The sequence below is a fragment of the Gossypium arboreum genome, chromosome 2 (assembly GCF_025698485.1).
Source record: "Gossypium arboreum isolate Shixiya-1 chromosome 2, ASM2569848v2, whole genome shotgun sequence".
NCBI lineage: Eukaryota > Viridiplantae > Streptophyta > Magnoliopsida > Malvales > Malvaceae > Gossypium > Gossypium arboreum.
In genome coordinates, this window is record NC_069071.1 from 1,506,781 (window position 1) to 1,524,575 (window position 17,795).

Below are 17,795 nucleotides of genomic sequence, written 5' to 3' on the forward strand. Positions count from 1 at the left end.
TTGAAATTACCATAAAAGTTAAAAAAGAAAAACCCTTTTTTTTCACCTTTGGATGTTTCATTCATTTATAGGGAAAATGGAGTTTTTAGTAAATCAAATGTACCAGCTTTTCTCATTCTTCAGTTTCCATACATAGATGGTATTGGTAATGGCTGCTAATTTTCCCCATATCCCTTTATAATATATTAATTGGAAAAGTATCATAATAATCCCTATAAGTCAGATTGCATTTAGTTTTTTTATTTAAAAAAAAAGGGTAAATTAGTTCGTTTACATTAGATCAAAAAACAAACTGGTATTTCTATTAAAAATTTTATGAATTTTTACTATTAAAAATGGGTCATTGCACATTAACATAAGATATACGTGACATACCATGTGTCACTATTTGGTTATTTTGTTACTCATTTTAGCTTTTTAGCAATATGAATGAATGAATCTTTTAATAGAATAACCAATTTAACTTTTAATCTAAAGTACGATGACTGATTTATCTATATTTTTAGCGTCGACATGATTTTTACCTAGATTAATATTTATTTTTTGGTGAAACATGATTTTTAGTATTTCACAATCTATGAGACATGTTTCATCACATGACAAGTACCACACAGGCTGAGAAAGGAGCCTTTGTTTTGTGGACCTTGATAGTACATAGCTCCTTTTGTGTTTTTGTTCAAATTTTGAAGGAGTTGATTGAGAAAATTGAATAAAGATAACCAACAAATGGGGGATTTCATTGCCTCAATGTTCTTGATTTACACTTGCATTGTATACCTTAATGGGGAGAATTTAGACCATGACAACACAAGACCTTTGACAATGATTTATTTGATTTTTATCTGCAAATGAAATTAGATATATTGCAAGTTTGTCGATTAATAATATCTCTTATTGTTGATATTCATCATCAATATTTATTGAAATCGATCAAGATAACATATATTACATCAATAATTATGATGAAATGTAAAATAATTAAAAAAAAATTGAAACCACAACTTAGATCCCTTACTTTGGCCTTTATGAGGATAAAAGTATCACGAAGACTCTCATATTAAGAGTTAGATTGTATTTTACTCCATTTATCTAAAAATAGGTGAAGTAATTCACGTAAGTTAAATAAAAAAGTAAATTGATTCTTTTATTAAAAATTACATAAATTACTATTAAAAGCGAGATGGTTAATAGCTTTTCAACAAGAGAAATTGATAGATTTTTAATATAAATGATTAGTTTGTTATTTTATCTAATGTACAAAACTAATTTGCTCATTCTTTAAGTAAATATGATAAAATGCAATTTGACTTATTGTACAAGGGCTTCGATAAAAGTATTATGGAAACCTTTATACTAGGAGTCGAATTCAATTTTGCTCCCTCTATTAAAAAATTTGAGCAAATTAGTTTATGTACGTCAGATAAAAAAATAAATTAGTTCTTTTATTAAAAAAATTATTTATTTTTTCTATTAAAAACTAGTCCATATACATCAACATAAAGGTACATGTGGCATGTCACGTGTCATTTTTTAGTTATTCCGTTAGCCACACCAATTTCTAACAATACATATTGTTATAGCCCAATTTTGCCCACTCTTAAACCTCAACCCTTCAGCCCAATAACCCCAACAGCCCAAAACCCAATAAATAAATAAACCATTACAAATTAACCCAACAACCTAGCCCAATTCAAAATACTAGCCCCCCCAAAAAAAAACTAAAACATTTTTCAGCAGCAAACCCCTTCCCATGTGCGCGACCACTCAGCCCCCACGCGAGCTGCCAAACCACTTCCTCCTCTGCCCGAGACCAGGCACTTCCCAGGCATCACACACTCCCACCAACTCCTCCATGCCCTGCAAAATGAAACGAACACCAAGACAGAGCAGACGACAAGGAGCAATGGCAAGAAATTAAAAAAAATGTTGTATAGAAATGGCTATAAAGGCCAGATCCAAATGTAATAGAGGGGGCTTCTTTTTTTTTTTCCCCTTTCATTTTGGCAGTAAGAAATAAACACAAAAACAAGAAAGTGAAACATTCAATTTCAGATTCAATATAGTGATTCAATCAGCGTTTAAATACAGATCTAACATTCAGGCATACAAAAACACCAAGATCAAAGGATTAAAAACTTAAAAAACCCTAAGGTGATTTCTTTTTTTCTTTCTATTTTAAATTCGGTTTTAAGTTTTTTTTTAACCTATACATATATTAAAACATAAAATAAAATAATAAAAAATAAAAAATATATAAATATATAAATTTTTACCTTTTTCGCGTGTTTTGTTTGAATGGGTTATTTATGTGCGCGGTCCTTCCGTTTTTTTAGGGTTTTGCAATTAAGTCATTTTTCTTGTTTTCAATTTGGCTCCATAATTTCTCGCGCTTTTCGATTTAGTCCCCGCTAATGTGCTGCATTTTAATGGAAAGGAATAATTGCTGTTTCGGTCCCCCTATGTTTTGTGCGCGCTCAAATAAGCCCTTTTTCTTTATTTCCTTTCACATTTGCCCCAAAACTTTGTTATTAGTTCAATTTTAGTCCTTTTTATTTGTTTTGTTTCTTTATTAAATATTATATTTTTGTATTTCAATATTATTATTATTATTATTATTATTATTATTATTATTATTATTGTACTTTAGTGTATATCTTCATGTATGTATATATATATGTAGTAATGTTTTATTACTTTATTTTAATATTTTTATTATAATAGCTTTTGTATTTCAATATTATTATTATTATTATTATCATTAACGTTACTATATATTCTTATTAGATGTATATATACATATATTACATTTTTAATGACTTTATTTTAATATCATTTTATTATATTTACTTTTTGTATTGTATTACATGGTTATTATTATTATATTTATTAGTGTATGCCTCTTACCCCGTATATATTTTTAGTACGTATTAATAGTCAATTTTTTTTCTAAATATATATTATATGGATAGTTTATATGTAATATCATGTATATATTTTAATATTATCGTTATATATCTTTATACTATATGATTTCTAATACTATTATATATATATATATATATGTATAAGTATGTGTGTAGTGTACAAAATAGTTTTCTTATTATTATTATCATTTCTAAGGTATGTACGTATTGTATATGTTCTATATATGTTCTATATATTTTAATATTACTAGTTATATATAGTTCTTATACATTTTCATGTACATATTTTTATACCATCTTATGTATATATTTTAAATACTATACTGTATATATATATATATATATATTTTCTTAGTACCACATTACATTATATATCATGTATATATTTATTTTTACCCATATTGTATTTATTATTAATTTTAATACATTTATTTTATCATACGTAGATATATACCTTTCTTATTTGCATTATTTGTGTATGTCGAATTATTGATTTTGGTATTTATTATTTTCCCTATTGCTACTTATTATATTATTCTTTGGTGTACATACATTTTTTACCATTATTAGTATAAATGTATTTTCCTTGTCCATAATATTCCTAATATTATTGTATATGTTCAATTATACTATGTGCACTTGTATCTAGTACGTATATATATTTAGTAATATTGCACATATATGTCTATTAGACATTATATTTTCATACATCATGTATATATGTCATATATTATATTTTTGCATATTATCTTATGTATATATTACATTATATTATTATTACTAAATGTACTTTATACTTGTTCATGTTTGGTTTTTATTTCTCTTTAAATATTATTATTATTGTTTTGCTACTGCTCTAGTATTATGTTAACATTTTCATTGATAATGTCATTGTTTGCATCTTTGATTTATTTTAAATTCTTATTTCATGAATTTTTTTTATGTTTTAATTACTAATCGGGGCAATATATCGATTTAACATTAAGTCGTAAATTTCATCGCTATATGTTGGATGGAATTTGTCGGCTCGTGTTAAAACGGTATATCCTTCTCAAAAATCAAAAATTGAAAGTTCTCGTCTTTTAAATCGGATCACGATTGGAATTTAAATTGAACTAGCATTTTTGAAATTTAAAACAACACATGTTTAAAATATACCAATTTTGGGCGTCGCGAGGGTGCTAATACCTTCCTCGCGCGTAACTAACTCCCGAGCCCTACTTTATCTCTGATTTTAACGTAGACCTAAACTCGGCTTTCTTTTGTTTTTAAAAATAAATTTATTAGGTGTCCGATCACACCTATAAAAAGGATCGGTGGCGACTCCCCTCTTTATTTCTGTTTTTCAGTTTATGTTTCAAAAAATCAAATTTCAATTTTCAAGTTTTCAATAAATTGCCACAATTAGCGATCAAGCTGAAATTTTTTAGTAAAATAATTAATTAATTTTTTCTTTTAAACAAAAAAGTAATGTAATAATTTCGATCATTCTTTTACTCATATGGGATGCACGGAATGTTGATAATGGACCAACCCATATGAGGGAGAGAGGAGGGGAGGGAGTGGGGACAGAAATGGGGAAGGGAGAGAGATACCTTTTTGCTGGTTATGATTGGCAGTGACTCTCTTGTCCAAATGTCTTTGGAAAGTTCCACTTTTTCAGTCACAATTGTGGAATCTTCACTTTACTATTCCCTCCCTGTCTCAAACTGCTACACCAGCCACCACCTTGTAACTACAACCCCCATATGGCTGGCCATAAGGTCCATAGCCACTAACCCCCCCTTCCCATTTCCCCACCACTTCACACATACAAACACTGCCAAATTGCTAAGTGCTACTTTATGCTTAACCCTCCCTCTCTCTGTCTTCATCAGTCAAATTAATGGTTGCATTTTTCTCTTTTTTATGGTTTTGCTTTGGCCAACTCAAGGCACTGTTTTGCTTCAGTCCCCCCCCCCTCCCCCCCAACCCCACTCATTGCCTTTTGAATTCTGAATCATGTTCTTGTTAGTGATTTGGTCACTTCTTTTATTGTATATTCTGTATTGTCCTTTTCTTTTCTTATGTTCAAAGCTGGTTTTGTGTGCAGAATGATGGTAACAATGCAACCAGTAAAATTTATCATTTCTGCCTATACATGCTTGACTCAAGAGTACAAGGCTGATAAATCATCATTATCAAATGATTTTACGTTCAACTTTTTTTCCAGTGGATACTTAAAAAGAGTAATGATGTTCTGTATATGATGGTACAACAATTTATATCTATTTTGAGTTATAGCTATAAATATATCATAAAAATTTATCCATTTTAATGTCTATTAAAAGTTTTATTCACTTTACTTAAATTAATCCCTCTTTGTCAATATGAGGTACATATGACACGCTAAGTGCCACTATCTGATTACACCATTAACCATATCAACGCTTAAAACAGTAAAAATTAGATAGAATTTCTAATAGAAAAATCGATTTGCTCTTTAATATAATGTATAAAAACAAATATATCTATTTTTTATAATAAAATGACGAATACAAATTAACTTCTTATATACCAATTATGAACTTATTTTCTACATGAAACGAACAACAATGGTAGCAGAAACAAAAGAACAAGCACCTAAATAGCACGGTCCGTATAATCTGGTTCCTGAATTGTTTCCAGGCTTCCTTAAAAGTTCATACACGTTTTTGTTTTCCGTGTCTATTTTGTCTTCTTTTAAGTTGATTGTCACCATTTAAAAAAAATTTATTTTATTAAAAATTTCGATCAATTTTTATTATTAAAAAATAGTTATTGTACAACGAGATGAGATACATGTGACATATTATATGTAGCTATCTAGTTATTTTGTTAATCATATTAATTTTAACCGTAAAAATAAATGATTTATTTTTAAATTTAATTTATAAGAATTAATTTACCCATCTTTTAAGTAAAAATAACAATACAATATATTTTTAATACAAATACCTTCATAATAATTAACTTTTCACTTTCTATAAGTCTAATAAAATAAATAAATACTAATTACAAATTTTAAAATTATTTTATACTTAAAATAAGGATTCAAACTTAATCAATAACCCTATAATAGAAACACAGGTAATGTAGCCCTCATCTTGTGCTTATAATCATAGTATTGCATCAAGCATGGAACTTTGTGAATCTATACGAAGTATGTCTGTCAATTTGATTTGAAAATTTGATTCTTTCTCCACTTCCCCAAAATAAAAATAATATAAATTATCATGTTTTCTTGGTACTGTCGTATCTTTGTCATTGAGAAGCTACTCCATCATATTTGACTTATATATAGATAATAAGATAAAATAGAAGTTTCATTTGTTTATTATTTACAAAGACTGCAATTGTTTTTAAACCCTGTGCTATATGTAGCTCCATAAAGAAACCCCATCCCAGTGGAAAGAATTAACTTTGCAAAGCTTAATTTATGAACAAGGAAAATGATTATGTTAATCATATACATTAATACGGTAAAAATATTATAAAGATCTTTATATTAAAAGTCGGATTATATTTTATTCTTTTTTAATAATAAACAAATTAGTTAATGTATACTAGATTAAAGAGTAAATTAGTTATTTTATTAAAAATTTCATCGTTTCTATCGTTAAAAACTAGTCTATGTATGTCGACTTGAGGTACAAATGACACACTATGTGTAACAATTTGATTATTTTGTTAATCATACCAATTTTTAACAATAGAATTGAATGGATATTTTAATTGAAATGACTAGTTTGCTATTTGGTTTAAGGAATAATGACTAATTTGCTCATTTTTTTAGTAAAAGAAGCAAAATGTAATCTGACTTTTAGTATAATAACCTTTATAATACTTTTATAACATTAACGCTTCTCAATGAGTATTATTAGGTAAAAGTATGCCCCTACTAGAAATTGGATGAATTTTTCTCCCTCTGCTAAAAATGAGATAAATTAATCTTTATATATGAGATCAAAGAATAAACTAGTCATTCTATTATCTATTTTTTACTGTTAAAAACAAGTCTATATACGTTAACATGAGATGCACATGACACACCACGTGTAATTGTCTGATTATTTCATTAATAACACTAGTTTTTACAGATAAAAATGAATAAAATTTTAAATAAAAATAAATAATTTAATCAGAACTAAGTAACCCATTTTCAGATGTTATTATCATTATAGATATTAGGAAGCAACCGATTGATTAGCCAAAAATTTTCAGTTAATCAAAGCCATTTACTTTTTTTTCTCTCTCTAAGCTAGATTTGTTTATCGAGTAGCCTTTTGGATTTTTCTGCAATCTCAATTCAATTAAACAATTATTAATGGAAAAGAGAAACCAGGCCACCTTACAATGACACACACAACCCTATATATATTTTCAATATTTTCTGTATTGAACCTGTAAAAAGGTCAAGCCCCATAAGCATATTATCTTTTATAATTATTTTATTCCAAGTGTGTGTGGATTCTATGACAAACATTAGTCTCTTTGATACTGAAAGACAATTTGGGTATCTGGCTATTTGCCTATTTTCATCCCAAAAAGAAGATTTAGACAAAGGAGAAACCACAAAATCTCATTTCCTTTTGAGGTGAGAGGTTTTTGGTATTGTTTTTTTAAACATTATTATTGTTTAACAACTTACATTTGGACATGAAAACATGTTCTTGGTTAATGTTCATAATCCTTTATATTTGGAAGGACTTGCTTCAGTCTTTTTCTAGAGTTATATCAAACCAATACAAAAGAAATTTGTCATTGTTTTTAAGGATAATTGAATGTTAAATGGGTTGCATGTTTGATGCTATATAAATTATTGGCACATTAGTTGAAAAAAATCAACTAAGTACCAGCTTTTTTCTAAGTGGATTAGACTGTTTGTGACACTTTAGTTGAAACATTTTAACAATTAAATTAACCTAACCCCATTACTCCACCTATGTTAAGTTAGCCTAAACATCAAATGACCAGCAAATTATTAGTATTGGTGTTCTAAATACAAAATCTTTATCTAACTGCAACAAAAATAGGTAATGCATCAAGTAACAAACTATGATTGAAATTGATAGTGTTGAGGGATTTATTTTTTAAGAAGAAGTTTTTGAAGTGTTGTTTGTTAAGCAGTTAATTAAATCTTTAACAGTGTTAATGTATTATCTTCTGATAGAGGATTTTGTCTGTCATATTTTGTCGAAAATCAATTTACTTTAAAATATTTAGTTTACAAGATTGATGAAGATATGACCTGTAAATGTTCAATAGAGAGGAATCAATATAATGTATAAAATTAATTATGAAAATCACTTTATTAGACCCGATTGAGAGACTTAAACCATCAACCTAAGGCACTTAAGCAATTCTTACAAATATGTTGGTAATATCCTTTAGGTTGGAGCTATTACAATTTTTTTTTTCCAAAAAGGAGTCAGCCCTCCTAGTTACAAAGTATGGTACCAGTATGAGACAGGGCAGCAGGGAAGGTCACCAACTCCCACTTGCTTTTTCAACCAAAGAGAAAAAAAAGAATGTTGAAACTAAGGTATTAATTAATAAATGCATGATTTAGACTAAAAATTTCTTCATCTAATACTGAACTCTTTTCAATAGTCATAGCCACTATTCATGTTCCTCTCATTTGACAATTGAGTGTTGAGACCAATGAGCGGTACAATATCAAAAGCAAAATAATGTTTATGCCAACTTTTCTTCTTCCGTTAAGGCCCACAAGCTGGTTTTACATCTTTTTACAGTAAAAAAAGAAAAAGAAAAAAGGGTGGAGGGAGAGAAAGAGAATGTCCTCATTGCAAAAGCTAAAGGATATGTCCTCATTGCAAAAGCTAAAGGATTTATAAAGTGGAGTGAAGCAAGTACCTTAGGAAAAAGAGAAGAAGCAGCACTGCTCAAAAGAAAGGTCTCATCTTTACCGAGCCAAATTTGTGGGTTTTTAATGCAAAAGCAATATCAGTCCTCTCTGCTAAATTTCAGGATTGTTTTTTAAGCTGTAAAAATGATCAATTTTGCTGCTTTGTGATTTGAAGTACTCTTGAAAAATGCAAACAAACAAGTTGGTTTTAGGAGTGTGATCACATATTCACGGGTCTCTGTGAACACACATGGTCCTTCTCTGTCATTTCACAGTTCTTTATCTTCCTCAGAACCATTTTTGGGTATTCCTTGTTTTTCTTTTAGAGTGGTAAAGTCCTGTTCTTTATTCCATTATCAGCTGTTCTTGTTTCAAAGAAACGTTTTTTTTACTTTTTTTTTTCTGTTCAGTTATGAACAAAGTTTTCTCTGATATTATTTTCTCAGTGATGGGATTTCAGAGCAGTGTAGAAAGTAAAATGTTGGGATTGAAATTGACATCATCAAAGCACAAGCGATCAAAGAGGTGAGTTCTGATATGGGGTTTTCCTTAAGAAAAAACTTAGAACTTGAAGGACCAAATTTGCTAATTCCCCTTTATCAGTTTAGCTCTCCATGTTTTTGCTGTGGTTCTGGTTCATATGGAGTAACAAAGGGAAGTTTCATAAACCATGAAACAACTTAAATATTGACTCTTTGATTAATATTGTTGATTTATAGCGATTTGCAATTAATAAGCCGTAGGTGAATTACTTTAAGAAACTGAAATATTGGTCTTCTTGCTTGTAGAAGAAAAAAAAAGTTAATCTTCTTTATGCTTTAGTTTCAGAATTGCAATGATAGCTCTCAAAAATCTTGCCTTTTGCAAATATTATCCATTGATTCTTGGATTTTTTTTATTCACATAACAGCTTTCCAGAAAAGAGAAGAGTTGAAGAAGATAGCTTGGATGGTTCTCTTGAAGCATCAAATCGTATAAAGCTGGTATTTCTTTTTCCTTGTTAACTCTAAAAGTGATTTATAAATCACGGTAAAAGTACCATGGAGGCCCCTGTACTAGGAGTTGAATTGCATTTTGCCCCTCTACTCGGGGGACTCCATGATACTTTTACCATATGCTCCTCAATAAAAACTGGGGTATAAGGCTTTGTTTAGCTGAGTTTAATGTCTCTTGATATATAGATTAATTATTTGAGATCAAGGGTATGGTTATATATATGTATGTATATGCTAAGTAGGATATGAGGAACTTGAAGGACTCTGTCAAAACTCGGAATAAACAATCTCCTAGTCCCGGCACTGAGGTCCAACAAAACTCTTTGAAGCAAGAGGTGTGGAACTGAACCTGTTTTTATATCATTTTACTTATCTTTGGTCATTTGAGGGCTTTAATTTGATTCAAGGATTGCTCGGTCAGGTCTTTATATCGTTTTTCATGCAGATTTTACAGCTTGAGAAACGGTTACAAGATCAATTTGAGGTTCGTCGTGCATTGGAAACAGCATTGGGTTATAGGACTTCCTCTCATGATAATAGCAATGAAACATCAGTGTCCATAACTAAGGTAGTTCCTCTGAACTCTCGAACTATCATTTTAGCCCTTTTGTTATATGTTTACGTCATGATGGTTTGCACTACTTTTCTGCAGCCAGCTACCGAGTTAATCAAGGAAATTGCCGTGTTAGAACTGGAAGTTGTTTATTTAGAACAATACCTTCTCTTGTTGTATAGGAAAGCTTTTGATCAACAAGTGTCTTCTATATCACTGTCTAAACGGGATGAAAGGATAAAAACACCACTAGATTCCCCTAGAGGGAGGTTTTCAAAAGTTTCGAGACCTGATGATGTATCAAAAGTTGAAAATTTAGCTGTATGGTCCAGTTACTGTGAGAACCCACGCGAGGAGCCTAGTGTTCATCGCTGTCATTCCTCACTATCTCAACATTCGGTACTTTCGAGTAGAACTTCACCTCTGGACAAGAATTTGGATAGAGCTATACGTGCCTGCCATTCACAACCTTTGTCCATGACTGAGGTAACTTACGTTTAGCATGTAACCATCCCGAAAGAATCGTTTTTTGTTGTACTTTACATTACATTTTTGGTTAGTTGCCGGTTATATACAGCATGATAAACCATCAGTCGGTTAACATGCTTTTGCTTGGTTCTCGACAGTACGCACAGAATGCATCAAATATAATTAGTCTGGCCGAACATCTTGGGACTCGTATTTCTGATCATGTTCCAGAGACACCAAACAAGCTTTCCGAGGATATGATAAAATGCATGGCTGCTATATATTGCAAGCTTGCAGACCCGCCTTTGATCCAAAACGGATTTTCATCTCCCAATTCATCCATGTCATCGGCCAGTGCATTTTCCCCACCACAACAACATGACATGTGGAGTCCTGGGTTCCGAAACAATTCATCTTTTGATGTACGGTTAGATAGCCCTTTTCACGTGGAAGGACTTAAAGAGTTTAGCGGACCGTATAGCACAATGGTCGAAGTGCCTTGGATTTTCAGAGATAGTCAAAAGCTGGGTGATGTTGAACACTTGCTACTAAATTTCAGGCACGTCTTTTGTACTTACAAACATCACAATAAGAACCTGTCACGGTTTTTCATATGTTCATCAATTTCTTTTGTTATATAGGTCACTTATATGTCGACTCGAAGAAATCGATCCTATGAACTTGAAACACGAAGAGAAGCTGGCATTTTGGATAAACATACACAATTCATTAGTGATGCATGTAAGTGTCCTCATCAATGAAAAGAATCTGCTATAATAATGTTGGCTCAGTTTTATCAGTCTTTAGTTTCCTCCATGATAGGCTTTTCTAGCTTACGGTATCCCGCAAAATAATGTGAAGAGACTCTTTCTACTACTAAGGGTAAGAATAACTCGTCCCATTGTCCCGTTGTTGCATATCTAGAACGATGCAACTGCATTGGTTCGTTTTATCTTATACCATTTACCGTGCAGGCTGCATATAACATAGGGGGTCACACCATCAGTGCAGATACAATACAGAGTTCTATCCTTGGATGCCGTATATCTCGTCCCGGACAGGTAAATCACACGCCTCATCTTTCATTTCCTCGATTTTATGGTGCTGATAAAGTTTTCCTACTTGTAGTGGCTTCGGTTATTACTCTCTTCAAAGACAAAGTTTAAAACCGGAGACGAGAAGCAAGCATATGCAATCAAACAACCCGAACCTCTTTTGTACTTCGCCCTCTGCACAGGAAATCATTCTGATCCTGCGGTACTGTCTCATATCCTTCCATGTTTTCCCCTTATCAGCCTTGTTGTTATACTTAATCCTTTTTTCTTTAGATTCGTGCTTACACGCCGAAGAGAGTATTTCAAGAGCTAGAAACAGCAAAAGAAGAGTACATTCGTGCTACGTTCGGTGTCCGTAAAGACCAGAAAATTTTGTTACCGAAGATCATAGAGTCATTCGCGAAGGATTCAAGTTTGGACTCGGTCGGCATCATCGAAATGGTCGAATACGCATTGCCCCAATCACTTCGTAGGAGCATTAGAAAATGTCAGCTAGGAAAATCACGTAAGAACATAGCATGGATTCCTCGGAACTTTACCTTTAGGTATCTAATATCTAAAGAATTACTAAGATGATTTTTCGTTGTACAAAATGTAGAAATGAAAAAGGATATATAACAATGGAGCATATTTTGCAATGTTAATTGTTATCATATTTTGCAATGTTAATTGTTATTATCCTTTGTCATTCAATAGGAGGAACCAATGATTTATGTAATGTTGATTAAAGCGGTATATAACAAAGGGTTAAATTATTATTTGGGGCTTGGATTCAGCGGCAATTATTTTCTTGAATATTTTTTTAAGGTTAAGTTTTAAATGTTACAATTGTTCTTGCATTAGGGTTCGAATTTTGAATTTTTTTTTTTAAAGTTAGGTTTTGAATTTTACAATTATTTTCGTATTGAAACTTGATTTTTTTTTTTAAATTAGACTTTGAATCTAATATTTATTCTCATATTACAATTGTTCCCGTTACCGTTAGGGCTTAAATCTTACATGAAAATAGTTGTCAAATTCATGAAACTATGAAAAAACCGAAATGACCCCAAAATTTTAAAACCGAACATGATTCAGCCCGGATTAAGCCGACCCAAAATTATAAATTATAAAAACAATTTCAACTAAAAACATTTATAAATTAAAAATTATATCAATGTAGTTTGATTTTGATAAATTGTGTACTTTAATTTTCTTTTTAATTTTAATTTTAAAATCAAGTATGTATGATGGTGAAAATCTACAGAATTGTCTCAAATCATTCACCATCTGTCACTGTCCACAATGTGCCAGCCAAGTCCTGTTGGAAGGCACCCGTGCTCTTAGCCACACGGGTCCTGTTTTGTCGGTCGAGCTCACCATGGACACAACAATGGATGAAAAATGTAATGATCAGACAACATATTCAGAACTGGTTTTTATTTAGATCCGAAGTTATGGATATAAGATGATACAACATTGTTACCTACTTGCCTACATAATCAAGAAATTTCCCAGAATAACTCTCAGATCAGATCAGATCCTGCAACAAGCTATACATACATACACACATATATATATAGCTGGTTTTGTTCTAGTATGGTTTCTCACCTATATAATTACCAGGAGGATTATAAAAACAAATAGTTAAAGTAACTTGATCCTTGCATGTAGCTTGTGAGCAACCCAAATCCGAAGAATTCTTCCAAACAACTTGTGTATAAACACCACATTTATGATTCGGTGCACAAGTATTAGTCCCATAATCATAATAATCTTTCTCTTTTACCCAAGTTTCCACCGCCATGAGCGGCGTCACGGCGGCTCCGCTACCCCATAACTGGTTTGCTCCGTAATTGTGGTTTGTCAGGTTTGCGAACTGACAACCCATTTTGTTCCTTTGGTACCTTGCGATGAGACTTGAAGCATTGGCTAGTTGTTGGCTCCATTTGAGAGGTGCGACACCTACTGCAGCTCTTGCTTGGTTGTGGGCTTGGAGGAAGTCTCTGGCTGCTGGTGGCAGCATTGATGGTGGAGCTGTGGTTGCTGGTGGTGGTGCTGCACTTTGGGCCGTGTGGTGGTAAATGGCTAGGAGTAGAATTGTAATCAAGGCGTAGGCCATTTTGGGTGTTGGGTTGTGTTTTGAGATGAGGGTTAATGGTTTCTGTCGGTGGCAAGAATTTATAGAGTTGCAGAGGATTGGTCCCCCATTGAATTAAGAGACAATTTTGTGAATGTGATTCCGGTTTTCAGATCTGGATCATTCATAGAATCGGTTACAAACAAAAATTTTCAAAGATATATCAGGGTTTAATCAATTTTTTCCGACTTATCTTCGATTCTTAATTTAACTGAACCGATCTAATTCAGTTAACATTGAATCTATTTTTAATTATAATTATGTTTATATAAAAATTGATATATATCGATACCAATTTGTTTTGACATATCATTTCAAATTTTTTTATATTTGTGACAAATACTTAATAGAAAAATTCATCTCATAGCATGGTAGAGCCAAAGGATGACAAGCAAGGGGTGACTCCTAAAAATGAACAATTACTCCTTTAATCCCTTTAGAATGTATAAAGTTTTAAGATAATTTAATCATAATTGTATTTTAATCTCTCTTAAAATTTAAAATTTAATCTTGACCTCTTTAAAAATGAAAAGTTTATAGTTTAATCATTTGAAGAATTGTAAAATTTTATGTTAATACTGTAGAAGCCCAAATTGTCTTGGCCCGATTTCATCAAAACCCAACCAAACCTCTAAACCCACTAAAACCCTTAACTCATGACTCATTTACATCTACCCAAACCCATTACAAAACCCAAATATTAAACTCAATTCAAAAGCAAATTAAACCCCAAAAAAAAACCTAACCCCCCCCCAAAAAAACAAGAAACCCTAGCCACCTAGCCACTTTCCCACTTGTCCCATTTTCCTCCCATTTTTGATATCCATTGTCTACCACCATCACCTACAAAAGAGATAGAAAAAGAAATAATAGAAAATCATGTAAAAGATGACTATAAAAAGCCATTCAAAAATCATGTAAAGGGGGGGAATTTTGATCAATACAAAGAATTTATCTTCATTTTTGCATCAATATTAGCAGATTAAAACCAAGAAAGAAAGTGGATAGCGTCGAATACAAACCAAAAATCTCAGAAATTGAAAGCTAAAAAATATCTAAAGGTGATTTTATCTTTTTTATTATTTTACTCTTATTTTTATTTTTATTTTATTTTTTTCCCCTTTTTCGAATCTATTAATCTATATATATACATCATAATAAAAGAATATAATAAAAATATATATAAAAAACAAATATTTAAAAAAAAATTACCTTTTTCAACCACCGCACGCGGTGGCCGGCGCCGGCGACGGACGGCGGCCGACGGTCGGACGGTGACCGGCCTTGTGGCCGAAAATCACCTCACCTCTCTCCTTTTCTCTCTTTTTTTTGCTTTTCAAGTGCAAGAATGAATTTTTTTGAAGAAAAAAGGGCCTTTTATAGCCCCCAAAACGACGTCGTTTTGACTTGGACCGGTTCGACCAGACCCGACCCGCCTAGGATCCGCGTGTTTTTTTAAGGAAGGGCTAATTGCGCTTTTAGCCCTTCCGCTTTTTATTGTTTTACAATTAAGTCATTATTCGTTTTTTTAATTTGGCCCCGAAATTTATCGCGATTTTCAATTTAGTCCCCGCTAATGTGCTGAGTTTTGATGGGAAGGAATATTTGTTGTTTTGGCCCCCCACTATTTCCGCGCATGTTCAATATAGTCCTTTCCTTTTATTTTTATTTCAATTTTGCCCCAAATATTTTGTTTTTAGTTCAATTTAATTCTTTTTAGTTACTTTACTATTTAAATTAATTATTTTAGTATTATTATCATATTTCATTTACTTATGTAGTGTGTTAATAATTTTTATCATTTCTAATACATATATATATATTATATGTATTTTATGTATATTATGTATATATTTTTAATGCCATTAGTTATATATTTCTTATACTATTCCATGTATGTATTTTATATCATCTTATGTATATATTTTAAATACTATTATATATACACATATATATATATTTTTAAAATACCATATTGTGTATATATTATTATTACAAGTTATTACTATTGCTAGTATTATTATAACTATTATTATATTATTGTATATTTTATGTACATATGTGTATATATATATATATTTTTGTACATATCATTATTTTATATTATTGTTGTAAATTTTTATGTATATATTTTTTATGTACGTTTCCTAATATTTTCTTTTATTATAGATATTATTATTATTATTACATACTTTTATTATATGCATATATATGTATTTTTTGTACATATTATTATTTTATATTATTATTACCAAATATATCATTTTTCCTATTTTATTATTAGTACATGATTTGTTTTATTTTTATTTTTTTGTAAATATCATTATTATTGTTATTCTAATATTCTAGTATTCCATGTTAATATTTTTCATTAATGATATCATTTTTTTTTTTGTCCTTTATCTATTTCTAATTTCTCACTTTAGGAATATTTTTTTCTCATGTTTTAATTAATTTCAAAAATAAGGCAATGTACCGATTTAATATTAAGCCATCGATTTCATCGCTATGTTGGGTGAAATTCGTCGGCTTGTGTTAAAAAACGGGACACCCTTTCTAAAAAAAAAAATCAAAAACTAAAAATTCTCATTTTTCAATTGGATCACGAGTAAATGTCAAATTGAATTCGTACTTTTGAAAATCAAGACAACACTAGTTTAATAAGATACCAATTTTGGGCGTCGCGAGGGTCCTAATACCTTCCTCGCGCGTAACCGACTCCCGAACCCAACTTTACTCTGGCTTTTGACGTAGACCTAAATTCGGCCTTCATTTTTGTGCAAGAATAAGTTTTTTTTTCTAAAAAAGGATGATTTATTAGGTGTCCGGTCACACCTAGAAAAAAGATCGGTGGCGACTCCCTTTTTTAATAAAATCGAAAGTCGATTTTTAAATTTCCAATAAATCGCCTCAATTAGTGACCAAAAGAAGAAATTTTTACGTCGCTACAGCGCTGTAAGCACTAAATTTTTGTCCGAATAGAGTTTGTGTTTAATTTTCAAAATTTCAAAAAAATTAAAAAAAAATTAAAAAATAAAAATTGCATTTTGACCCCTAAACTTTTCCTAAATTTCATTTTAACCCTTAAACTTTCTTTAAATTTCACTTAGACCCCTAAACCTCCCTTAATTGCATTTTAACCCTAAATTTTCTAAAAATTGCATTTAGCCCTAGAAGTTTTGCTGCATGACAAATTACGTGATTTGGGGCACCCACTTATCAGATTTTCAGGCCACAAACATGGGTGGCTGCTCCTTCTTCACCCACTACCTGCAAATAGCATAAAAAACAAGCAAAATGGTAGAAATAAAAGGAGAAAAAAAACTACACGATAGAGGAGGTGAAGAGCAAAAAAAAAATCCAGCAAAAAAAAGAAAAAAAGGAAGAACATTCAGCAATCTAAGCAAGAAAAAAACTCCAATATCCGGCAAGCAATCAAGCAACCAAGGATTAACCACCATTAACACCACAACCAAGCTCCCAAACCGAAACCCACTCTAAATACCCGAGCCAAACGATTATCAACCACCCCAAAAACCAAACCTTAACTACCCGTCGCTTGACATCACACGGCGCATACGATGGCTGTTGGTGGAGCACACGTTGGAAGGAGAAAGAGGGGTTCGGCGGCTTGAAGCTTGGATCTCTTCTTTCTTTCTTTGTTTGCTGCTGGAGACTTGTTTGTTTGGGGGGGTTTAGTATGAAAAAAAAAGAAATATTTTAGTTAATGGGTTGGTTTATGTAAGGTTTGATGGGTTAAATTTAGTTTGGGTTAATTAGTGGGTTGGGTGATA

The 17,795-nt window shown here is 31.2% G+C and overlaps 2 protein-coding genes and 1 long non-coding RNA gene across 4 annotated transcripts; 1 reads left to right on the forward strand and 2 right to left on the reverse strand.

Moving 5' to 3' along the window:
• The first annotated feature begins 8,566 nt into the window (after nt 1-8,566).
• LOC108471230 (uncharacterized) lies at nt 8,567-12,650 on the forward strand. Of its 2 annotated transcripts, XM_053023565.1 has the most exons (13): nt 8,569-8,859; nt 8,987-9,141; nt 9,258-9,336; nt 9,722-9,794; nt 10,049-10,141; nt 10,252-10,374; nt 10,459-10,845; nt 10,986-11,386; nt 11,469-11,568; nt 11,650-11,709; nt 11,802-11,888; nt 11,956-12,084; nt 12,156-12,650. In XM_053023565.1, the coding sequence occupies exons 3-13, from the start codon at nt 9,260-9,262 to the stop codon at nt 12,456-12,458; spliced, it is 1,833 nt and encodes a 610-aa protein (XP_052879525.1). In that variant the 5' UTR covers nt 8,569-8,859; nt 8,987-9,141; nt 9,258-9,259; the 3' UTR covers nt 12,459-12,650. The 2 variants fall into 2 exon arrangements, with proteins under 2 accessions (XP_017628351.1, XP_052879525.1); XM_017772862.2 differs by lacking the exon at nt 8,987-9,141 and having other exon boundaries at nt 8,567-8,859.
• Nucleotides 12,651-13,286: 636 nt separating this feature from the next.
• On the reverse strand, nt 13,287-14,256 carry LOC108480989 (STS14 protein-like). The gene has a single exon (XM_017784149.2). The coding sequence runs from the start codon at nt 13,981-13,983 to the stop codon at nt 13,456-13,458; it is 528 nt and encodes a 175-aa protein (XP_017639638.1). The 5' UTR covers nt 13,984-14,256; the 3' UTR covers nt 13,287-13,455.
• Nucleotides 14,257-14,749: 493 nt separating this feature from the next.
• Nucleotides 14,750-15,345, reverse strand: LOC128285480 (uncharacterized). The gene is made up of 2 exons (XR_008275938.1): nt 15,214-15,345; nt 14,750-14,844 (listed from the first exon to the last, which is right to left on the reverse strand). It is a non-coding gene; the product is annotated as an uncharacterized LOC128285480 (long non-coding RNA).
• Nucleotides 15,346-17,795: the final 2,450 nt, after the last annotated feature.